At 41.5% G+C, this 25,619-nt stretch overlaps 1 protein-coding gene across 2 annotated transcripts in view; it reads right to left on the minus strand.

The window, feature by feature from the left end:
* Positions 1 to 1,314: 1,314 nt before the first annotated feature.
* Positions 1,315 to 25,619, minus strand: part of FERMT1 (FERM domain containing kindlin 1) — a 36,636-nt gene continuing 12,331 nt past the window's right edge. For both annotated transcript variants that reach the window (XM_020793677.3, XM_073003059.2), the window contains 10 exons: positions 24,195 to 24,297; positions 20,857 to 20,964; positions 19,727 to 19,858; positions 16,898 to 16,947; positions 12,845 to 12,969; positions 10,391 to 10,497; positions 8,462 to 8,683; positions 6,674 to 6,798; positions 3,889 to 4,030; positions 1,315 to 1,713 (listed from right to left, as the gene is read on the minus strand). In XM_020793677.3, coding sequence (XP_020649336.3) covers positions 1,540 to 1,713; positions 3,889 to 4,030; positions 6,674 to 6,798; positions 8,462 to 8,683; positions 10,391 to 10,497; positions 12,845 to 12,969; positions 16,898 to 16,947; positions 19,727 to 19,858; positions 20,857 to 20,964; positions 24,195 to 24,297 — 1,288 coding nt within the window. In that variant the 3' untranslated portion in view covers positions 1,315 to 1,539. The remainder of the gene's footprint in view (positions 1,714 to 3,888; positions 4,031 to 6,673; positions 6,799 to 8,461; positions 8,684 to 10,390; positions 10,498 to 12,844; positions 12,970 to 16,897; positions 16,948 to 19,726; positions 19,859 to 20,856; positions 20,965 to 24,194; positions 24,298 to 25,619) is intronic.

Raw genomic sequence — 25,619 nt, forward strand, 5'->3', positions numbered from 1 at the left:
CTCCCTGCTCAGCTGCTGAGCAGTTATGAGAGTTGGGAAGTGCTGGCAAGACGACTTCTGCAATTAGTGTGATGATGATGCTGACAGATGGGCGTGCCACTCGGAGCCTGTTGAGTGGAGTGGGCTGGTTCTGGGAGGAGGGAACGGCCCACCATGGCACCTGGGGTGCTGGGTTTGTATTTGTACCCTCTGGATACGGAAACGAAGCACCCATGTCTGCAGGGCGCTGTTTTGTTTATAGGCTAGAGGAGCATTTCCTGTAGTAAAAAAAGTCAAAATCAAAATTTCAGTTCACAGTATGGTGCGTGCAAGTGCTGATGGGCTGAACCGACAGCATGACACGGTGTAGTGGTTAGAATGCCAGACGAGGATTGAGGAGTTGCAGGTCCTCACTCAGAGATAAAAGTTCACACAGCCACTCACTCTCCCAGACAAATCTGTACTTCATTGCTCCTTGGAGCAGTGTGTGTGTGTGTGTGTGTGTGTGTGTGTGTGTGTGTGTGTGTGTGTGTGTGTGTGTGTGTGTGTGTGTGTGTGTGTGTGTGTCTGTGTGTGTGTGTGTCTGTGTCTGTGTCTGTCTGTGTCTGTCTGTGTCCATTGCTCCTTGGCAATGTCTCACATCCATTGCTCCAAGGAGCAATGAAATACAAATTTGTCTGGGAGAGTGTGTGGCTGTGTGAACTTTATCTCTGATATATATATAGGGTTTTTAAACATTCAGTGGCTAGAATCCAATTGCTGTTTGTGTAATGTCTGCATAACCCATCATGGTTAATTCTAGCTTCAAATACCAGGCCGCTTCTCAGTTCCATGCCTGGTCACAGACACCACACACACACAACGGCATAACCAAGATGCTTCCTAGCCCTTCATCCATCAGCTGCAATTACCCAATGACTAGTTATACAAACCTTACATGGACACTGACAGGAACCCACTCAACGGAAGCACCGGACACTCATCCGATCAATGCCTGTGTGGTTCGGGCCCTTGGACCGAAGTCTGCAGTTCTGGCTCTTCCACCTGGTGTCTGGGAATGGAGTAACATCCCAGGGCAAGGAGCTAAAACCAACTGGATGGTTCTTTACTTCCTCGCTCAAGAGCATTTGCGAACCTCACAAGCATAGCTGTGACCAGTTGCCATTCAAAAGCAAGATCATTTGTGACTTGCACAGCTGAGAAACCTCATTCCAACCTCTTAAGGGAACTCTCCTCCCGTTTTGACCCTGAGTTACAGAGGCTGACAACTGTATCATTTCAATAAAGATTACAGAGTCAGTTCAACTGCGTCCCCCACAGACATGATGGGTAAGTAGCGTAACAAGTTAGGCTCTGTGTATTAACATGGGTGGGCTTGGATAACACAGATAATCCCTGAGGTAAGTCAAAAAGTGATAGTGATAACAAGAAATGAGTTGCATCAAGAATGGGTTAAAACAGTGTATCATTCCTTGGCTTCAAAATAGATTCATATATAGGAAGTCCTTTTCTGCAGTTCTCGCTGGCCTATCCGAACCAAAGGCAGCTCCAAGCTCTTCCTTACTCCCAGCCTCCAGTTAATTTATGGAACAAGTCTTCATCCAGTGTTTCATTCTGGTCTTTAGAACGGGTTGACAAGAAAATATAGCCTCCAATGTATTCATGGACCACCTTGCAATCCGCACTGAGGCAAGTGAAGGCAATTGATACATTCTGATCAAATTCAATGGCAACCTGAAGGAAAAATAAATAAGTAATTTCAATTATCATGCCCAGAATGGAACAATTTCCCCAGCTTCTCACACTTATAAAGTAAAGGAAATCACATAAGGCTCAAAAACCCGGATGCCTGAACTAGATGTGACACAGGAGACACAAAACAATACCCCAACAGCTTCCTTCTGGAAAATGTGTTTTAAAAGCTGAAAGGCAGCAGCAATCAGGGAAGGTGGAAGGAAGGGAGGGGCTCCCTAACCCTTCTCCCTCCCATGTGCCATCTCCAGAACCACCCTTCTTATTAGGAGCTTTTCCATTCCCTTGGGGAAAATTATAGGCAATCCTCTCTCCTGCAGGGAGAAAAAGCAACTTAAAGAAAGTGATATTAGACAATGGTCAAGGAGGGGAAAGGCTTCAGGAGCAGTTGTCTTTTCCACTGAGATTGGCAGCCTACCCAACTACTTTCCAGCTAAAAAGCGTTTTCTATCCTATTTTTTTGAATTGTAATTCATTTTCGATTGGGTAAGGAAAGATCATAGGGAAGGGGGTTTGGAACAGGATACTGGGGTAAGTATAAAAATACAGAATGTGATAGAGAACAATATACATCATTATTACTTTTGCTGATACGTTTTCTTATTAAGCTTACTTCACACATACCTTGCCATTTTTTCTAAGCCTTTAAACTCTACAATTATATATATTCTTTCTTATAGTTTTAACACATTCATGTTCTCATCTCTCATCCAATTATACAAAGATTCCCACTTTTTTGTAGCCTCAACAATTTCTTCATCTTTTAATACTTCGGTTAAAATATCCATCTCTGCTGCTTTGAAAATGTTTTCTATTAACTCCTGGATTGTTGGAACCTCTTCTCTCTCCCCCCCCCAAATAAAATTCTTGCTCCACAGGCAGGATAACATACAGTTAGAGGATACCCAAGTCTGATGCTTTACCACGTCTTCCTAAATCAAAGTCAGCTCACAGGTTTCAAAGAAAGAAAGAAAGAACCTGTCCGCAGTGATTTACAATACACCAGGCAACCCATTATAAGGGATTTTCCAGACAGGCAAAAGTTTTGCAATACAGTGGTGACTCGCTAGACAGTTACCCCGCATAAGTTTTATCGCTAGACATTGACTTTTTGGGACTGCTATAGCAATTCGCAAAACAGTGATTCCTATGGGGGAATTTCACTGGACAATCTTTGGTCCCTGTGTCACAAATCGATTTTCACTAGATGACAATTTTGACAGCTCCCTCCGCGCTCGCAAAACAGGTGTTTTCGGGACCTAAGCTTTGCAAGACAGCGATTTAAACAGCTGATCGACAGTTTGCAAAGCAGTTTTCCTATGGCTGATCTTCGCTAGACAATGATGAGTCTTCCCCATTGGAATGCATTAAACAGGTTTCAATGCATTCCAATGGGGAAATGCTTTTCGCTAGACAATGATTTCGCTAAACAGCGATTTCAGTGGAATGGCTTATCATCATCTAGCGAGGCATCACAGTAAATGATTCTGCTTGGCTGCAGATCCTCCCAAAGGGCATCAGGACATATTAGTAGCCATGGGTTTGAAAGCCTAATAAATCATTATAAACCTACTTCCTCACTGTTGCTTTGCTTGTAGACCATTTCCTACCACTGCTTTGAAAGCCAATGAGTGAGGTAATTAAAGGCTTCTACCTGGAAGTCTTTAAAAGCTGGGAGCAGTGACTCGGGGTAAACTCACTATAGGAAGTGCTTCAACATCACATTCTGTCCTCTGGAACAAAGCCCAGTACAAAATAATACAGCTTTCCCTGGGTTATTATGGAAGGTAGGGGAAAAGGCACAGATCTCAGCAAACTGACCCTTCTGTTGGTGAGGGGTGGGGGAAAAAAATCCTAAACCAGCAGTGTTGAACAGAATATTTTTGCTTCCACCTGCACAATCACTTAGTTTCATTAAAGTCATTCCTGCTGTTGGCACTACCAGTACTTGAGGATAGCATGTTCTGTACTTTCACAGTATGTTGTGTGAAGAATAGCTGTTTCTTTGCTCCGAAGCCTTAAATAAATTCTGAAAGACGCCCCTCCCTCATAATGAAGGCATTAATTTGCAGTTTCCTGTTATAACACAACATTGTTGTTCAATTTCTATTAACTCGAGAAAGATAAAGCAGTGCTCCAGGAAACATTGGATTTTACCTGTCGTATCTCCCAGTTCACATTCCACTGTTTCATATTTGAGAATCTCCACGTGGTTATTGGGTCCCCAGTGACAGCATCTATCCTTATCAGCCTGTTATAAGAAATCCCCAGGAGATCGTCCTTCTTGCTTCCCTTAAATCTGAGGGAGAGGAAAAAAAATCACCATTGCATGTTTTTGCTAAAAGTGGTGGAAATAGGAAACATAGCTATACAATGCTGACCATATGAGGAGAACCCATTCCTGGACAATGTCTCTTCCACTCAGACAAAAAGGGGTGGGGTGAGGCATGGGGAGGCACTTGTGAAAGAAAGGAGAGCCCCCTTTATCAGAAACGCAGGGAGCTAAAAGGCTGTCATTCCATCTTTGGGACCACTTTCTGTTCATGGTTTATCTCCAGCTTTGTGAGTCCAGCAAGTGTGAAAGAAGAAAGTATTGATAAGCTCGGGACTCTGTTTCAGGATGGCTGATGGATAAGAACGGGCAAAGGGCCCTTCAGAACAGCTTCAGCCTTTAGTGGCTCTGAGATGAGAATGGGGATGACATCTGACTTTAAAGTGCCACCATGTTTTTGTCTTCTTCATTTTTTCTTTTGCTTTTGGCTGAAATGGTGAAGCAAAAGCCTTCCTCCTTCCCTTCTCTTCCCTCACCGGGGTAATTTGGGAGCCGTGCTTTCCCCTCCATCCCAAAGCAGAAATAAACAAACGTTATGAAATGGACAGAAGGAAAAGAGGAGGTGGAAATGAGAAGACCTGAAACACTGGACCGTCATGGCTTGGTGGAATTATACTTCCCCCTACTGTCCAAATGCACACCCCACATGGTTGGAAGATATGTATTCCAGAAATGTAGACGGCTTCGAGGCAAGGCTTTTTTTTCTCATGAAAAGTGTCATGCCTTGAGGCATAGCCTTTTACTAAAGCCCAGGTATCACCCCGTTCCCTGAGTAACCCTCATATATCTTCCTATTACTACTTCTGTCTCTCCCCTCCAACATTAAAAAACAACAAGTGTTATAGTAGGAAAGACCAGAAAGGACACAATGAATTCTGACTGGTCATATCAGGAGCTGTCTACCTGGAAGAGGCACCTGCTGAAATCTCATGGGGCTTTCCAATGGGATTAGTCACATGCACTCCCCCCCCCCCCCGGCCGCCCCTTAGGTTGAAATACTGTTTTAAACTCTAATCCTGACCTAGCAGTAGGAGTGTAAAAACCCAAGGTCTTTTGTCCCTGAGAGATCCCTGTCACAACTGGTGTCTATACTTGCACCTGACACTTCCATGTTTTAAATCAGGAGGGCTGCGCTACATCAACTGAAGGAAGGGATGTGGTAGTAAAGATTCCAAAAAGCAGGATGGTGCCTCTAAGGGAGGGAGAGGCAGGTGCACAGGTTCCCACAGTGGAGAACTGGCCACGGCTGTGCCCACATTCCTTTGCCCTTGTAGGCTCTTGTTTACCTTGTGAGATTTCCAAGTGGAACAACTCATCTGGGTCTTGAGCCAAGTTCCCTGATCACGTCAATTCTGCGTTTGAGAAATGCTGGTGCTCTCTCTAAGCAAGCAAACGATCCCCTGAGCATTTCTAAGTGGCTCCACGGGAGACCCCTGGGGACGGATTTCTCCCTTGGCCCTGGGGGGGGGGGCAAACCAAAGTGAACACCAGCATTACAGGTCCTGCTTCATGAATTCTGGGATGGCACTACCAGCGAGGCTATGGGATAGGCTTAGAGTTCAGAGGAAGTGCCTCATACATCTTCCTATACTTGATCCCCATTCTGAACACTGTGACTCTCTGGCATCTCAATTTGGAGTCACAGAGAATGGAAGTGTGAGGAAATGAGAGTAATTGTATGTGGGCAACAGGATGACAGACATTCTTGGTAAGGTATACTATGACCATTGACGTGGAAAAATTTGGAAGAGTACAAAAGTTCTGAAATATAAAATGGAGTGGTAGAGAAAAAGAACATGTGGGTGTTTTCCTATGCATTGTTACCTTTCCCCCCCCTCTCTCACATACACACACACACACACACACACACAGAGAGAGAGAGAGAGAGAGAGAGAGAGAGCATATTCCCCTGATATATTTGTGTATCCTTCTTGGAAGCAAGAATGGCTTAATTCTCTCCTCAGTTTCACCGTTAACGCCTTCTACCCTCAGTGACACTGTGCCAGTTTACAGGAGCTTTAGGAAGATTCCAGCACAGATATTGCAGAATTGGAAAAGAGAACACAAGGCATTTGGATCGACAATTTCTGAGCCAAAAAGGGGGTATGTGCAATCTGTTTATCTGGGATAGGTTGCATATGCAGTGAATTAACTCCCAACTATTAACATGATGGTTGGAACACTGGTAGTAACAGGATTCAGAAGGTTCTCAGCACAGTATCTTCTGGTGGACCCCTTCTTTCACTCATGGGCCACCATGATGGCTCTGATCCTCTAATCGGCATCATGTCACTGCCATTATCACTTCCTAAAATACCCTGGTGGGTACCCATGTTGGGGGGCACTGTGTGAAAGAGCAACAATCTCCATGCGCTTTATTTTACTGGCTATACGGTAGGTGGGGGGGGAGAGCAGATGGTGAACCCCTGGTACTGTAACTGCCTCAGGATGTGTATCAACCCAATGGAAAATAGGAAGTGCATTAAAAAGTCAAGCATTTAGAGAATGTGAAACGGTCAGAAATGTTTCAGCACTTACATTTTCAACTCCAACAGGTGAAAGGGACCTGAGAAACCTTTGCCACCTGGGGCAGCAAAATGCTACATTTACCTTACGATGTAGTAGGACAAGCCGAACTCAGGAAGTGACTGCCAGGCCTGGATAAATCTCAGTTTGGCTTCCACAAGTGGCATGTGAGCAATGTTTTGGTGGGCTTCTAAAATGCGAGCAGCCAGCTTTTTTAAAAAAAGAAAACACACAGAAGGAAAAATACAGGCTTTGATTAGCAGATGCAAAAAACAAAAGAACAGCATCATGTGGGCAATAGGCATGTTGTCAAGGGGTACCAATGTCCACTTCACTCTCTCTTCAGGAAGCAAGATTTCTGTCAAGGACATAATGCTCCATGGAAAATCAGGCAAAGCGGTGCAATCTCAAACCATACAGGTAGCCTTGTTCTTTGAACAACCATGAGACAACAAGAAACGTAGGCCGTGTGGCTTCCAAACCCCCTGCCATTTTATTTTCCATTACTACTCCAAGGCATACAGTTCAAGGTCTGAATGGCACAGTGATATTCCAAAGCACCAGGATGGAAAGATTCCCTGATATTTATAGTTGATAGCAAAACACTGCGTAGTACAGGTGGTGTTGTGTTTATATTATTGTTCTACACAGTGTGGTAACCATCATGGCATTAAGCAGCTGCAAAGCTGTATTTCAGCATGGGTCCAGCTGTTTTGCCACTACCTGGTTTTGAACAATCTGCTCAGCCTTCCAGATCATCATAGTTCATATTTTACAGATGGTGGGGAACTAACTTACAAGATTGTGAGCTGTCTTTTAGATATAATATTGTATTGCATTTTATAACCTTTGTTTAAAACAATGTGTGTTTTGGGAGCAGTGGAATCAAGCACTTTTGCACTGATGGCTAATCTGAATCATAATCTTCTGTTAGGAACAAAACTATGAAAGCTTTGTGTATATTTTTCAGTAATATTTCTTGATGTTAAGTTCTCCTAGCGGATACCCAATATCCCTCTGCTTAAGATACTGGACATGGAAAATTGGGTCATATACATATCAAACATTTATACAGTGTCCCCCTTACCCTACAGTAGAGTCTTATGTCCCTTTTGTTGAAGGGAATTTGGGTGTAGGGAGGGAATTAGGATGCAACTATGTTGATAAATAATGGCTAATCAAGTGCAAGAAATTATCAGGGAGAGAAAAAGAAGTATTAAGGTAGTTTTGCTCTAACCTTGCCTCTTTCAAATCTGTCCAGAGCCATTTTAAGAAGCTGGAAATAAGACTGAATTGAAAACTTCCTCATCTCTCTCTGCCAATTCCTCACTTTTTTTCTTTTTTCTTTTAAATGAAAGTAATGGAATGGAATGAAATGAGAAAGGAAGAGGGAAACAAGCAGACTTAGGCACCAGGTGTGGGGAGAAGAGGATTCAAATAGTGAACAAACTGCAAACAAGGCTAATTTCCTCTTTTCTCTCTGTGACTTCTATGTTGTTGGCTGAAGCAAATTTACCCAGAGAAACATGACTTCCTGAGTATGATTTCACAGCAAATTCATTTGCATTTTTCCTATACTGTGCAGTTACATTCTCACATAGGGCCAATATAGTGTGAATACAGGAAGAGCCAGTTATAAACCTCAATCTCCCATATTTGAGTCCAATAGGCTGCCTGTTGAAACATCCTGGCTCTTTGGATTTTCATTTGCAGAACTTCAGTTCATGACCCTGCAGATAAAACAAACAAACTAGGAACCCTAGAATTCAGGTTTTCCCGTAGTTAAGCAGGACTAACGTGGGTCACCTTGGAATCCCACCTCAAAAGATCCAGCAGTGCTTTCTCTCTCCCCCCCTCTCTCCCCCCCATTACCTGCTTTGACTTGTATTTTTTTGCATATCTGGGTGAGACAAAGCATTCTGGTTTCACATCCATGCTTTCCACATTGGTAACTTCTTGGGGAGAAGCAGTTCTGCTTTTCATTTTTAAGAATGACAGGATGTTGTGGACCTCAGGGCGATAGGAGCTGTCCGCCATTGTTTTTCCTTTAGAAGCTAAAACGCAAGCAGCCATCCATCTGGCATACTGATTTTCCTGCAACAAAGAGCGGAGTTCTGTTGAAGAACAAACCCCCAAAACAATGTATGCATCAAAAGTCTGTGTGCAATCATTTAGAATGTGAAATCAAGCTTCTCGAGTAAGGTCAGGCACAGACCCTAATTCTGGAATATAGCAGGTATGTGTAAGGAATGGGACCCTCCGGATGCTGCTGCATTGCAATTTCCATTATCCCTCGCTGCTGGTGATGCTGGCTAGGACTGGTAAGAGCAGCTTCCTAACACTGGTGGGGAACATGTTTCCAACTCTTGAAACAGAAGTTTGACTTTGCACACATTCATTCAGATGACTTCACAAATGAGTTCAGGCAAATTCCTCCTGGAAGATCAGATTAGTAATTGCTCACAATTGCCTCAATGACTGTAAGCAATGTCTAGGTTCAGAGGCAGTGCACTACAGAACAACAGGAGAAGAGCGCTATTGCACTCATGCCTTGCATGGGAGCCTGCTAGCGGGAAAAAAGGATTATGGCCAAGATGGCTCTCTAGTCGGACCCAAGATGGTTCTCATGTTCCTATGCTGACCCAATCTTGAATTCTAAGTTGGTTTTTAAAAAAATGTCAGATGACATGCCTTTTTGTGCCATCATTAACCACTAAAATATCTGAACTTGGACACTACCAATACAGCTACTGCTAAGAAGAACAGGAATTGTTGACGTTCCACTAATCAGTGCATCTGAGAGTGGGGGAAAGCTGCAAAAGAAGAACCACAGAAGCATCAGTCTAGGTATAAAATGGACGATGATGTGTAATCACCAGAGTTAATTTTGAAGCTGGCTTCAAATTATAAACAAAAACCAGTCTGCATACTGAGACAAAAACCAGTCTGCACCCCCAGAAGCTTTTTTTGCTAATGAAAATCTTCTCAAGATATGTGATGAAGAAATTCAACATACCAAAATGTAAACAGATTATGCAAGGCTGGTTAAAATCACACAACTTAGATTCCTTACTTCATGTGCAGCGACAGCCACAGGAGAGCTGCCATGAAGTCACAGCCTGTACACAAATATCCTCAATCACAGGCTGGGTAGAACTGTGAGGTCACATAAGCCAAACACATTTGTATTGTACTGTATTGTAATTTTATCTATCCCTCTGCCTGCCTGCCTCCTTTCTTTCCACGGGAGACTCAAGGCAGCTCACAGTCAATTAAAACTACACATTAAAAACACCAAAGGAAGCAAGAGTGAAAAACAACTGAATATATAATAATATTAAAAACCATGAATAAAAACCAATATTTAAAACATTAAAAACAGCTCTAAATGCAACAGCTCACATATCCCTAGAACTCCCATTTCTTGCCTCAAAGGCTGAATGAAAAGGAAGGTCTTTGCCTATGATGGAGGGACGATGGGGTGTGGGGTTGACTTGGCTTCTCTGGGCAGTTCATTTTAAAGGCAAGGAGCAGCCACTGAGAAGGCCCTCTCAGTAAGCCAAAGCCTATACATGCAGGCCAATCTGTAATTTTGTTTGTTGCTTCTATTGCAATGTTATCTCATTCACTGCACAGTTTCCATTTTGGTGAAGACATTTTTCTCATCTGATCTGTTTATGGCTTGCTTGCTATTTTCAGCCAGGTTCCTTGACCTTAATTAGATCTCCCACATATTACTGCAATGCACACAAAGGAAATTAAACCTTTCTATAGAATCGGTTGACTATTTCTGCTACTCACGTTATCGCATCTCAAGTGTACTTCATTCATTCCATCAGCAACAGGGATAAGTAACTTAATTCCATATTTTTTCCCTGATACACTTACATCGGGGACAATTTCACATCCTGAATGAAAGAACACATGAGAAGCCATAAGTGAGGTTATGTTTTATCCGCTTTAAGGATGAACGACGAGGTAATCAGAATAATATGAAAGGGAACTAGGAGAGAATGAGAAAAACAAAGATGACAGCTCGTACAAGAGATAATAACAAGGTCCATTTACGGCTGAAGCAGGGCTGGGTGACTCCTCTCAAGATTTCCAGGTGAGGCATCCATCCTCCTTGGAGCATGAGCCATCTACAGGTGATAGCAGAGTTTAAATTTAAAGTCTACAGATGACCAAACATTATATTTCTAAGAGGGCAGGGAAGAATTTCATTTTGTATCTTTCTCCAAATCAGTGAACTGGGAAATACTAAAAAGAATTTACTGAAGTCTGCATAGGATCATAGAATAATTTTGCTGGAAGGGGCCCTTAAAGCTATTAAGTCCAGCCCTCTGTTCAGTGAGGGAATCCAAATCTGACAGATGGTTGTCTTTCTCTTGAATGCTTCTGCAGCTGGAGCAGCGCTCCCCACCTCCCAAGGTCATTGGTTCCGTTGTCATACTGCTCGAACAGTTAGGAACTTTTTCCTAATATTCAACCAAAATCTGGCTTCCTGTAACTTGAACCCATTATTACATGCCCTACACTCTGTATATATGTTCTGATTTACACTGAAGACATGAATTTATTTCTAGAAGTAAAGCCCTGAACCCAGGCGCTGACAAACAATTATACCCACAACTCCTCAACACTGGCATGGCTGGGTGGGGCTGAAGGGAAGTGGAGTCCAAATGGACCTGGAGAACCACAGGCCCCCCAACTCTGTTTCACAATCACAGACCTTCAAAACTAAGGGCCTAATCACACCTGCTGAAAGAATGCCAGTTATACCCAATCTTTCCATACCTCTGTTCTTACCAATATACAGTCATGTGGTACATAAATATAAAAATATATATTTTAATTGTTTTATCTTTTTACTGTATTTAAATTGCTGTAAGCCGCCCAGAGACCTTTGAGTAGTGTGGGTGGCATATAAGTTGAATAATTAAACAAAATAAACTGGCAGGAATGTTCACGTTGTTTTTACCTGTAGTGATTCAATTCTTCCTATTTGAAACATTATTGCTGGCTACACCTTTGAATTAAATTATTTCCTCTGATGTTTCCTGGAGCACTGCTGCCCCTTCTTTATTATTATTTTTTAAAAATCCCGAATGGATACATCAAAATGGCAGAAAGGGATTCCCATTCAGGGCCATTTGATCCCTGGTGCCTATGTCTCATGGAAGTAACACACTGCCCACCATGGCCCTGTCCCCCACCCGTACGGCTGTGCCACTTGGCAGATAGTAGGATGAGGCATGAAGTAGAGACAAGACAAAGGGCACATGGAAGTTAAACAATGCCAAAACTGTCCCTGTACCATAGCCCTTGGTATATCAATGTATTGATGCATTGCCTATGAAAAAAATAATAAAAAAATAATTACAGGGCAGCCATGCGACAATTATGGTCGTTGCCTCCCTTACAGACTGAGAATGAGAGAAGAACTGACAGGTCTGCGCACACATGCCATACCAGTAAGGAATGAATCAATACATCGTCGCAATTTAAAACCACTCTCTCAGTGAGGGGAAAATAAACTGGAAATAAACTGCTGGTCAGAAAAATGAGCTGATTTTGGTCGTGTGTCACATGCTCGGAAATCTATAAAACAATCTAAAAAACAGCCACATGAGTGTAACTGGGGTTCTTTTGCCAGATGTGATCAAGCTCTAAGCTGCTTTGTCCAACCTTTTAACTTGGAGTACATTATAGTACTGGTGCCCACAACTTTAACAGGTTAATGTATTCGTGAAGGCTTTCACGGCCGGGGTCAAATGGTTGTTGGGGGTTTTTCAGGCTCTTTGGCCGTGTTCTGAAGGTTGCTCTTCCTAACGTTTCGCCAGTCTCTGTGGCCGGCATCTTCAGAGGACAGAGAGAGCACAGAGTGCTGTCCTCTGAAGATGCCGGCCACAGAGACTGGCGAAATGTTAGGAAGAACAACCTTCAGAACACGGCCAAAGAGCCCAAAAAACCCACAACAACCATTTAACAGATTACTCAGTTTAACTAGAACACAATGTCATAAGTGTCATATCATCTTTTACTGACCTGGTGACAAGCAAACCTAAAGCAACAGTACTGGTTCAAAAAACAAAGTGTTGAATCACAGTTTGGTGTAACAGCAGATTAAATTGCACATGTATGAGCACACTACCAGGAAAGAAGTAAAGTGTGCACTGTGCACTGTTGCTCACTCTCAAGCCATATACAAAAATCTGCACCTTATGAAACGTAGTATAAAAATGCCAGCTCTACCTCGTAGGTTCAACTTCTCAATGGGTTCTCCCTGTTCAGCTTCTTTGTTTTTAAAATAAGAAACCGATGTGTCCTTGAAGACAAACCAATACTGCTTGGAGCCTTTCAGTGACAACTTTCTGGATCTGCAAGTCAAGCATAACAGCATCAACGCTCAGTTCTTTTTACACTGCTTATCAACCGTGGGCCAGAATTCATTCCCCTGTATGACTGGGAAGATTTTGTGGGGGACCACTGGGTGGGAGGTGGATTATTTTCAAGACTTTTAGTGGCTTTAACTGAGAAAATCTTAAAGTGTGTGGGGAGAATCTGACTAATTTTAAGACAGAGTTATTTTCTACCTCAAGAGGGACTTTCTGGCAGAATTTCTATTGCAAACTGAAAGATGGACTCACTACTTATTTGCAAAGATTCTCTAGCATATTACATAGCGGGCTGAATTCTAACTACACACACGTCCAACCTGCAGTTCCCTTGTTTCCATTTTAATACTCAACAGGAAGAACTCAATCTGTGACATTCCTTTCAGGCACTCAAGATGGCTTGTCCAGCGGCACAGGATGTCACCCAGGATTATGCCCCAGAAACCTCCCTATGCCAGATCCTTTACACACAAGGACTTTGGACTGTGTCCCCTGTATATTTATCTTCAAAGCTGTCACTATTTTACAAATGTGAATGCTTTTCTTAATCATTTGCCCCTGAGCAGGAATTATTCTTCTTCTCTTTAAAGACAGCTTTTTATTTGGCTTCTGAAACAAGCTACTTGATTTCTGGGAAAGCTATCATGATCACCAAGTAAACCGAAATACCTGATTGTATGCAAAGCTTTATGCTCTTTTATCTTATTGTTTCATGCAATTAAAGTTTTGAATCGGTTACTTCAATGAAAGAAAAAGCTAGCAATTCGCTAGGGCAAATAAAATGACTATAATGGGGCTGTCTCTGAGTCATTGAGAAGTTTGCCTTGATTATCAGTGCACACGGCATTGATATTAATAATACAAGTAATGCTTTATCTGCTCCCACCTGCAATTCACAATTGTTTTGAAATTATTGCTACAACCATGCACTAAATGAAATGGGCTGGAAGTTCATGAAAGCTCTTGCAAAATAAAGTTCATTAATCTTTGAGATGCTACAGCAGACCTGGTCAAAGTGCGGCCCGAGGGCCACCTACGAGCCGCGAGCCGCTCCTGTCTGGCCCAGGGACAGTTTTGAACATGAAAACCATTTATAGCTTTTTGTCTAAAGTTGATCAGTTGCTTATCTTTAATATACTGCAAAAAAACCTCTTTAGTATTTGTGAAGATTAACAAGTTTAAAATAAAAACAATCATAACATCACTGTTTCATTTTATTTTTAAGTAAAGTTGGTTTGGCCCACAAACACAGTTCAGATTTTTCATGCCCCCCTAGAAATTAATTGCCCACTCCTGTGCTACAAGAATCTGTGCTGTTTTCCCCCATGACAGATTAATACAGCTGGTCGGCTCTGCAAACCTATCACAATCTAGAGTAAAATTGAAAACCGTTATGTTAATCCTAGGGGTCTGTGTATTTCTAAACAGCAACAGTAGTATTATTAACAGCAATGAAAAAGTCAGGGGATAGTGAGGGGGAAATGGGGCAGGGAGAAAAATAATTAAAGAAAGGACAGATTTGTTGACATGAAGGAAAGTGCCAGTTTGCATTTGTAACTGTCTTAAAATGGAACAGGACTGGTGTTATGCAAGGCACTCACATTTACTTATGTTCTGTTGAACTCAGCAAGATGTCCTGAGTATAAGAGACAGAGGCCCTGGTCACATGAGGGAAATGTTCTCTAAACCTGTATCCTCCAGATAGTTAGTTGTATTTTTTTTCAGGTCACATGATGCACAAGCAAGACTGAAACATTTCCCTGGCTAGCGGTGCAAGTGGGGAACATTTCCCCCTGGCTGGGAGGATTGTGTTATTCTGTACCTCTGTTGTACCGGTGCATTCCTTACTGGGATAGCCTGTGTGCAAACCTGCCCAGCTTCTTTTCAGAATCAAAGCCAGGAAGGTGGCTGCCATTTCTGTGGCATGCATATTAATTTTTTAAAATGTTCCCAGCTGATACATCAATACATTGTTAAAAGTATATTACTGTATTGGGGAGATTACCAGTACAGGATGTGTGGATTTTTCTTTCTTTCTTTCTTTCTTTCTTTCTTTCTTTCTTTCTTTCTTTCTTTCTTTCTTTCTTTCTTTCTTTCTTTCTTTCTTTCTTTCTTTCTTTCTTTCTTTTTCTTTCTTTCTTTCTTTCCTTCTTTCTCTTTCTTTCTTTCTTTCTTTCTTTCTTTCTTTCTTTCTTTCTTTCTTTCTTTCTTTCTTTCTTTCTTTCCTTCTTTCTTTCCTTCTTTCTTTCTTTCTTTCTTTCTTTCTTTCTTTCTCCACAGCCTGTTTGCATGTCTGCTTAGGTAGCAGCGGCTTCCCTTGCTGCCGAGTGTGTGCCATAGACGGTGGTGCCATGCGATTCTACAGGAGCAACTATATAAATTAAGGGGCTAAACTGCCCCTTGAAAATAATAAACCAGTGCCATGGTGTAACTGGCCATAATGAGTCAAATAGGTGGAAATAAATTGGAACCACTAAAAGCTGCTGGGACATTCACACTGGTATACATATATATCACAAGACGGTGAATCAGTACAACAGAGGTATGGACAGTATAGGAAGAACTAGACAACATTTCTCTTATTTGGCCAGGGCATGAGTGGTACATAAGCTTAGCTTGTTGCAAGCAACAATAAATTCCAATAAACTAGTGCATCAATGTTTCAGACTTGGTCCAATGGGTAAAACAGAACTTTTTCTCCCCATTCTATGTACATTAATCCCTGCATCCTGCAAGACTGCTTTAGGAGCCTCATGGCACAGTGATTAAACTGCAGTACTGCTGTCAAATTTCTGCTCATAAATCAGGTGGCCAGTTTGAGGTTGACTTATCCTTTCAATGCTGGTAAACTGAGTACCCAGCTCACGGGGTGGGCGGAAGCCAGTTGTAGCCAGCCATAATTAAAACTGTAAAGTGCCCACAGAGTACTTTAAGTACTATGGGATGGTATACAAGCAGCAAACTACTTTACATGATTCCCCTAGCAGCACATTTAGTTGTGTCAAGAAACAGAGAAGCTTTCCATACATTCTATGTCTGGCAAGATATATTCAAAGCAGTATGGTCCCAGGAAGGAATTTGCCTGATATATTTCACACTGCCTAAACTTTTCAACCATCTCTTTCTCTCTCTAGTTTTTTTGCAAATTTTCGTAATTTCTTCTATTTTGTTCCACAGTAATTCCTGATTGTAAATAGGCCCAAGAAAGCAGTACATCCTACATAGATCTGTTCTGTCTCCTGAATATGATGAAATTCCCAGGGCAGGCTCTGCACTAGACATGTAACAAAGCAGTTTTCCTGCAGTTCTGCACCAATGGAGAACTATCACTGCACATCCCCCTAGTCACATGGTCCTTACTAACGGTACGTGGGCCTCACGTATGTGAACCTCATCATGACACAGTATTTTGGTTGATAATTTCTATGTGCACCTATCGAAAACACACAGACACAGATCCACAAAGAGATACTGCTCTTTTGGTAAATTTAAAGTAAATTTCTCAAAAAGAAATATGTAAATATTTATGAAAGGAAAACACGTCAGTTGTCGCACATCACTGCTTTCAATAGATCTGAATTTCTTAAGGTTCTTTTTGGTAATATAATTGTATAGTTTCAATTATGTAAATAATTTTGAAAGGTTTCTCCCCCCCCCCCCTTTTAACAGGAGGTTGGCACAAAACTTTACTAAAAAAATACGTATATTTACCATCTTATTGAAAACCATTAAGGAAGCCAATATACCTTTATCAGATTTGGGGGGAAATGATTTATGCAACTTTTCACATGGGCTAACTGGATATTCCGCTTTCTGTATGATCAGTATCCATTACAGTTCTTTAATCCTTGTGGGGTTATAAATCAATCAATCAAAATAATTCTGTTATTTGCTTTTTTTTTTTGCTTACCTAAATAACCTGAGGTTGTCAGCAAGCTCTGGTATGTCTGTGATATCCTCCTATGGACAACCAAGAATTATATTAGCACCGCATACTTTTTAGACATTTTCTAGCACATCTATCTATCTATCTATCTATCTATCTATCTATCTATCTATCTATCTATCTATCTATCTATCTATCTATCTATCTATCTATCTATCTATCTATCTATCTATCTATCTATCTATCTATCTATCTATCTATCTATCTATCTATCTATCTATCTATCTATCTATCTATCTATCTAAAATACTTTTATCCCGTCTTTCTTCTTAAAAGACAGTATTTAAATCTAGCACCACAGTGGGTATACAAATATTAAAAATAGGGAACTAACAGATGCAGAAGACATCAAGAGGTGGACAGACTACAAAGAGGAATTATACCAGAAAGATCTGGGTGTCCCAGACAACCCAGAGAGTGTGGTTGCTGATCTTGAGCCAGACATCCTGGAGAGTGAAGTCAAGTGGGCCTCAGAAAGCCTGGCTAACAACAAGGCCAGTGAAGGGGATGGCATTCCAGTTGAACTATTTAAAATCTTAAAAGATGATGCTGTTAAGGTGCTAAACTCAATATACCAGCAAGTTTGGAAAACTCAACAGTGGCCAGAGGATTGGAAAAGATCAGTCTACATCCCAATCCCAAAGAAGGGCAGTGCCAAAGAATGCTCCAGCTACAATTACACTCATTTCACATACTAGCAAGGTTATACTCAAAATCCTACAAGGTAGGCTTCAGCAGTATGTGGACAGAGAACTCCCAGAAGTACAAGCTGGATTTCGAAGGGGCAGAGGAACTAGAGACCAAATTGCTAACGTGCGCTGGATTATGGAGAAAGCCAGAGAGTTCCAGAAAAACATCTACTTCTGCTTCATTGACTACACAAAAGGCTTTAACTGTGTGGACCACAGCAAACTATGACCAATTCTTAAAGAAATGGGAGTGCCTGACCACCTTATATATCTCCTGAGAAATCTATATGTGGGACAGGAAGCAACAGTTAGAACTGGATATGGAACAACTGATTGGTTCAAAATTGGGAAAGGAGTACAACAAGGCTGTATATTGTCTCCCTGCTTACTCAACTTATATGCAGAATACATGATGCGAAAGGCTGGACTGGATGAATCCCAAACTGGAATTAAGATTGCCGGAAAAAATATCAACAACCTCAGATATGCAGATGATACCACTCTGATGGCAGAAAATTGAGGAGGAATTAAAGAACCTCTTAATGAGGGTGAAAGAGGAGAGCACAACAAATGGTCTTAAGCTCAACATAAAAAAAAAAAAAACCAAGATCATGGCCTCTGGTCTCATCACCTCCTGGCAAACAGAAGGGGAAAATATGGAGGCAGTGACAGATTTTTACCTTCCTAGGCTCCAAGATTACTGCAGATGGTGACACGAAATTAAAAGACGCCTGCTTCTTAGGAGGAAAGCGATGACAAACCTCAACAGCATCTTAAAAAGCAGAGACATCACCCTGCCAACAAAGGTCCGGAATGGCCAAAGCTATGGTTTTTCTAGTAGCGATGTATGGAAGTGAGAGCTGGACTATAAAGAAGGCTGACAGTCGAAGAATTGATGTTTTTAATGGTGGTGCTGGAGGAGACTCTTGAGAATCCCCTGGACTGCAAGGAGAACAAACCTCTCAATTCTGAAGGAAATCAACCCAGAGTGCTCACTGGAAGGACAGATCCTGAAGCTGAGGCTCCAATACTTTGGCCATCTCATGAGAAGAGAAGACTCCCTGGAAAAGACCCTGATGTTGGGAAAATGTGAAGGCAAGAGCAGAAGAGACGACAGAGGACGAGATGGTTGGGCAGTGTCATCGAAGCTACCAACATGAATTTGACCCAACTCCAGGAGGCAGTGGAAGACAAGAGAGCCTGGTGTGCTCTGGTCCATGGGGCCATGAAGAGTTGGACACAATGACTAAACAACAAAGCATCACACTGGGTATACATATATTAAAAAGAATCTAACGAATACCGTGCTAAAAACATATATTTGGCTGCTTGCAGAAGGACAGCAAAGATGGGGCCAGGTCAGCCTTATGTGGGAGGGAGTTGCAAAGTTTGGGAACATCAACAGAGAAGGCTCTCTCCTGTGTACCCACCAAACACACCTGTGAAGATGACAAGACCAAGAAAACCAAGAGAAAGGTTTTTCCTGATGATGGACCATTGGCTATGTTATGATTTCTCAATTTGTTTTTGTTCCTGCCCCATAGTATTTCTTTAATCCCAGGTTAATGATAGGCTGTGGACAAACAAACAAAATTCACATGCCAAACCAACAACCACCTCTCAAGCTTGGAAGAAGCAAAATATCCCAAATGTTTTTCCCCACATACGGCCCGCGAGCCACTCCTGTCTGGCCTGTGGACAGTTTTGAACATCAAAACCATTTATAGCTTTTTGTCTAAAGTTGATCAGTTGCTTATCTTTAACATACCGCAAAAAACCTCTTTAGTATTTGTGAAGATTAACAAGTTTAAAATAAAAACAATCATAACATCACTGTTTCATTTTATTTTTAAGTAAAGTTGGTTCGGCCCCCGAACACAGTCTGATTTTTCATGTGGCCCCCTATAGAAATTAATTGCTCACCCATGGCTCAGAATATGGATTTCAATAAGGGAGCTGCCACCACAGGAAACCTAGAATGCAGCTGGTTATCCCGGTGGCCATAGTCTGAGATATTTTTAGCAACAACAAGCAACAACCCTTTCTCCTCAGCCCTTGACATTGTCTTGACTCAATGACCCTTAAAGTCACACGCCTTACATACCAAAGGATTCTCTGCTTTTACCCCTTCCAGAGTTACTTCAAGATTAAAAAGAGCAGCTTCCACTTCATCCGTTTCCACTTCTGTTGTGAAATCCTGTGACCCCGAGGATAACGTCAGCTTGCTGATGTGATACTACAATAACAATATGTATATAAGATAAAGACACAGGGGTGGTCTACATGAGGCCATTTACTTCATATACATGAGGGACTTTAAAAAAATAAATCAGTAGCAAAACCATTTGAAGTGAAATTTATTTATTTACATGTGGGATTTGTATCTTGCTTTATATCTAGGTCTCCAAACGCATTGGCTCACGACATTGAGAAAACTGAGCATGAGCCTGCCAGCCTCCCCCGACCCGCCAGTTCTCTTCTATAAAGCAACTGGGCTGACCCGCTCACTTCAAGTGAGGGAGGAAGGAACGGTCTAGTAGGTGTGACAAGTTGCATCTGTCTGTCAGCCTGCCTACCTCAGACTCTTTTCCAAGGATTCCTGATTCCTTTCTCACAAAGCAGCTGGTCTTAAATACAACTAAGCTTCTCTGACTTTTTCAGCCTTTCCCTTTCCCCCTTTCTCTGTTCTTTTCCTTCCCTTCCCTTCTTTTCCTTTCAACGGCCTGTAGTCACACAATAGCTGAAAGGTTGCACAGTTAATACAAAATGTGTAACTTTCAGAACTGAATGGCTGTAAGTTGAGAAATCTATCGCATGACCCCTACAAGTAACAGCATCAGGTTGGGGGGGGTCCCCCTTTACCGCATGCTACGAAAGTGCCCATGTGCTTACCCTTACTCTGTATGCATATTTATACATAAAGCAGATGTTAAACACTGGTCTCTCTGGTGCTTTTCCCTCTATAATATGATGTTACTATGTGGAATTATCATTTAGAGGTCAGGAGTGCATGACAATACTTTAACCATTAGTTGCTGCTAGAGAAGGCGGGGGGGGGGCATCTGTTAACTATTTACACTGGATTAAATAAGAGTTGGGATTACTACTCAAAAGTGGTGGCAGCGGGAGAGGCTTTATGTGGAACAATCAATCCTCGCTCAGTTCACTGTGTTCATGTCCTGGCAGGGTCCTAACCTGAACAGGAAAACTGGTTTGTCTAGATCAAGCCCTCACCTGCAATGCAGCAAAGATGAAGGTTTCTTCCTCTGTGCAGTCTATTTCTTCCAGCAGAATAGCCCATCGAGCTTGTTCGTACAGCTGGTTGATTCGCACTGCGTCATACTGCCAAGAAATTACAAGATGTTGTACTGAGGGGCAACATTTCGAACAAGGCTGCCATAAACTGAACAATTAAATGGTGCAACCACCTCCACTCACAAGGAGCCCTGAAGGAGGTGCATCCTTTTGAACGCCTATGTGAATTTCGTTGTATGATATAATGTGTATATACTTACAATGACAATAAATTATATTATTATATTATATTATTATTATGTATATTCATTAGGAATTAAGCCTCACTGAACAAACTGGGATTTCCTTTGAAGTACAGATGCGTAGGCTCGAGCTAGAAAGCAGACGGCAAAGCAGGACAGGGTTGCGTGTCACCATGTGTACAGAATTCCTGTGCACACGGTGTCATGAAAGTCTGCCCAAGCCCACTTGAGCCACAGCACTTTTGTCGGAGGATGAGCCTGAGGCCTCACTGTATCCAACTTCTTACTGGCTTCATGAGGCAGTCAGGGACCATCAAGACCATCCAAAGACATTTTGTTTCCAGAGGGGGAACAATAAATGGGAATTCTCTCACCATTGATATGGTACAGGGTACCCAAGGCCAACCAATTTGTTTTGGCACCCAAGGAACAATGTCCCAACAAGTACCCTTCTCCATTTCCCTGGTTTTAAAGTTGGAAAAATTAATCATAATAGATGTACAACAATTTGATCTTTCATGACTTGCCCAAGGCATCTATCTCAGTCTGCCTAATGGCAGAATCAGTCCTGAGTACTATATCATCTATGTATCTACTTGCTTTTAAGCCACACATGGCTGCTGAGCCACAGTCTGGCCTCCTACATCAGTTACCAAAAGCAAAAAATGACCATATGACCTCTGACTATAGTTTGTAGATGTTCCATACGGTATATCTAATCATGCATAGAATTCTGGTCATACCACAAGCTGAATGTCCCTTTCATGCAACACCAAGGGTTACATCGCTAAATCGCTGCACTATATTTCTGGAGCTGGAGCCACCTCTCCAACTGTTAACAAATGCTTCAAAGTGTCATCCACAATCAGTGAATGGTCACCCCATTCTAAATTACAATGCACTGACTGGGAACTATGAAGATGAAATAACACAACTATCAGCATGTCAACTATGCACGACGAGGCCCAGCCTCGAGAACTCCTGAGTAAATGCAGAAGAGAATGTTTTCTTCCTCTTCAGTGAACCTGTAAACATCGTCAGGAGAAACTATGAAAACTTGTTCAGATTCTCCTTAAACAGAATGTAATGCAGGGCACCTAACAAGGATTGTTTGGAAAGCAAGCTACATGTTTGGGCATGAGTTCCAGGAATTCAGTGTTTTGGCATGGTAAATACCATCCCTATGACACTGGCCTTGAGACAGCATTTTCCTAGCTTGTTAGCAGCAGAAGAGATCTAATTTTTCCAAGTTCCACTTAAAACAAGAAACAAGTCAACTTCAAACCAGTCCAGGGAAATGGCTTGTTTTCATTTGCCAGAGTAAAGAATAGTTTAAGGTTCAGGTGACATTATAAACTGTGGCTAATCGAAAACAGAAGCAGACTCTTCCAATCTCCTCTGTGTGCCACAGCAGGAGAGGTCAGGAGAAGATTATATGCATTCTTGCAATGTTAAACCAGGGCTTACATCTAAGCACTGCTACAAATTAGACACCTGAAGGATTGGAGAGTGTTTACATAAAATATAGAAGCACATGGTGGAGGTGATTAGTCTGGAGAGTTTCCATCTGTGCCAGGTAAAGACAGGCTTCCAAAAAGATCTTCATTCAAGAACCAATACACATCTGCCAGATTACTTGTAATATAGTTTGTCCTTTGATTTCAAAGATGACCATCTCCATCAGATTCACCATTAAGGGGAAAAAGAAGAGGTTTGTGGTTAAGGTTGAGCAATAGCTAGTCCAGCATGAGATTGGAAGATATGGAATCCATGGAGGCAGGTTAGCTGATCCTGGTCTTGTTAAGGAGGTACATCCTTGCTTTTTTACTTCTCTCTTCCTTGGTTTGCCCTTCTGTTTCGAATGCTTTAGCCCCTTGTTTGATCGCCTTTCACCAGGTACTTCTGTTTTGAGCAAGTGCTTCCCAACTGACATGGCCAATCTTAACATCTTTCAGTGTTGTTTTCAGTGTATCATTGATTCTTTTCTTTTGCTCACCATGCAGTTGAGTGCCTGAAACAAGCTCTCCATAGAAGGTACATTTTCGGAGACGACATGGCCACCCCACTGAAGTTGTCATTTCAAGATTGTAAAATAATAAAAAATAATTAAAAAGGCTGTCATCTGCATTTGCTTCAAGACTCCAGTGTTGGAGACTTTATCCTGGCGTTGACATCAAGACAGCCAAGATGAAAACGACTGAGCTTTCTTGCATAGTGTTGATAGATAAGTCAGTGTCTCCACTCCATAAAGTAGAGAGGATGATAGAACAACAGCCATGCACACTTCCCCCTCTTTTATATGGTTGATTAAATGGCCCACAGAATGAGCTTATTAATTATTGCTAAATTATTGAAAACAAAGTATTAGGAGAACAGTTAAGTTTTTTCTGCAGAGGAACATGGCTAGATTGTTCGGCAAAACTAAACCAAAAATATCAAGAGAGAAACAGGAGGGAGACCAATGAGGCATTTCAAAGGGAATGAAATGCTTTATAAATTTTATTTTAGAAGGCAACATGTGACCAGGAATTAGAAATCAAATGGTTACTTGCCGTAGTTTGCAATCTTTTTAAAACATCTTCCACATCCTGGTGGCTTACAGATACTGGGCTACAACTCCCATATTTCCAGTAGGCACAGCCAATGGTCATGTTGGCTGGGGATGATGGGAGCTGTAGCTCACATCTGGAATACAGTAGATGTGAAGCTGGCATACAAACCCACCTGGCAACAAGCTGCACTGAATATAGTGGGACTTGCTGTAAGAGAAAACATGCATAGAACTGCACTGCAGATATGAGATACTTGTTCTCTTCTTTACATGAAAATTTAAGTTTTAATAATAAAACGGAGATGTAGTGGGATTATTCCTTTTTAAATGAATTATTTTGTTCCATTAAATCACATTAGATCACAAAAACACAGGGCAGGTATGGTACCACTTGACTAATAAATACTGTATGTTTTGGTTTGCAAGATGCAGATAAAGAACTGGTAAATTTCTTATATTTGTTTTTCAACTGATGTGTAACTAAACATGACAGGTAATGAATACAGAGTCTTAGAATTTCTTACTTTTGCATTCAAATCAAAGAAAGCATAGTATTTAAAACGTAGCAAAAGCTGATCATCCTCCTGGACTCCTTGTTCCATGAGGGATCGTGAAGAATCTAGCCACCTGAAAGAAAAACACATACTTTCAAATAAGCTACACTTGTTAATAAGAAAGCAACAGTAAACAAGCCCAACTGTTGCTGTTTTTCAATGCTCACGTACATTTTTAATTCTCTTGGAAAAAAATATACAAGCACCCTAGAAGCAGTCAGGAAAAAAACTGGTAAACCATTGCTTTCAATGAAATGTAGAAGATGACTTTTTCATTGTTTTGCAAGCATTACGTTTATAAACATAGCCTATTTTAGTGCCTCGCATTACGACGTTAATTCGTCCCAGCGAAATTGCTGTAGAATGAAAACGTTGTAATGCGAAATAAAAAACTCATTGAAATGCATTAAAACCTGTTTAATGCGTTCCAATGGCCTAAAAACTCACCGTCCAGCGAAGATCCTCCATAGGGCGGCCATTTTCGGTGGCTGTCTTACGAGGAATCCATCCCAGAAAACAGCGGGGAGCCATTTTATTTACCTGGCGGCCATTTTGAAACCGCAGATCAGCTGTAGGAAAATCGTCGTTTTGCGAAGAATCGGTTCCCGAAGCAGGGAACCGATCATTGCAAAGCAAAAAAAGCCTATTCAGACCATCGTTTTGCGATTGCAAAAGCGACTGCAAAAATGTCGTCGTAATGCGGTTTCGTCATAATGCGGGGCAATCATAAAGCGGGGCACGACTGTACATGCAAATATCCAGCCAGGCTTGTTCAAGAAGCTTATGATTTTGAGGGAACCTTTCCTTAAGATTTATGGGTGGAGTGCCCCGTGGCTGGACCATCAACCATTTCTGGAAGCTTGTCTGCTTTAAAATATCCAGTTTTGTCTTTTTGAATTTCATGTATTTTTATACTGCCTTTTAAGATAAAGCCTACTGGGGACCGTTAGTAAGATAAAATATTAAAATAATAGAACTATAGTGACTGCAGCATAAAATATTTAAATAGTACAAAATATTTAATATAGCAGAAACAGTAAAGGCTTCAATACACGTAATAAAGGTAGACACACAATAAATTAACGGCAAACTGAAACTTCAAGTTCTTTCAGACTGTTTAAAAATGGATAAGAAGGAATCTAGCAATGATTGATAATAAACATGGCCTGTTCTGCTGGCAGAAAAACACATTGAATCTTAATGGTGTTTAGAGTACTTTGGCTGTGATCTTAAACAGATTAGAGACTAAATATGTACAGAATTGCTGAGCCTGATTTACCATGATTGAATTTATGGAAACTCAGTCACAGCACAAATACCAGGACAGCACATAGGAGACACCAAAGCCATTTGGTGTCTGAAGATGGTGTATGAAACAGTACATTCAAGCTTTGG

The sequence above is a fragment of the Pogona vitticeps genome, chromosome 1, assembly GCF_051106095.1.
Source record: "Pogona vitticeps strain Pit_001003342236 chromosome 1, PviZW2.1, whole genome shotgun sequence".
NCBI classification, from domain to species: domain Eukaryota; kingdom Metazoa; phylum Chordata; class Lepidosauria; order Squamata; family Agamidae; genus Pogona; species Pogona vitticeps.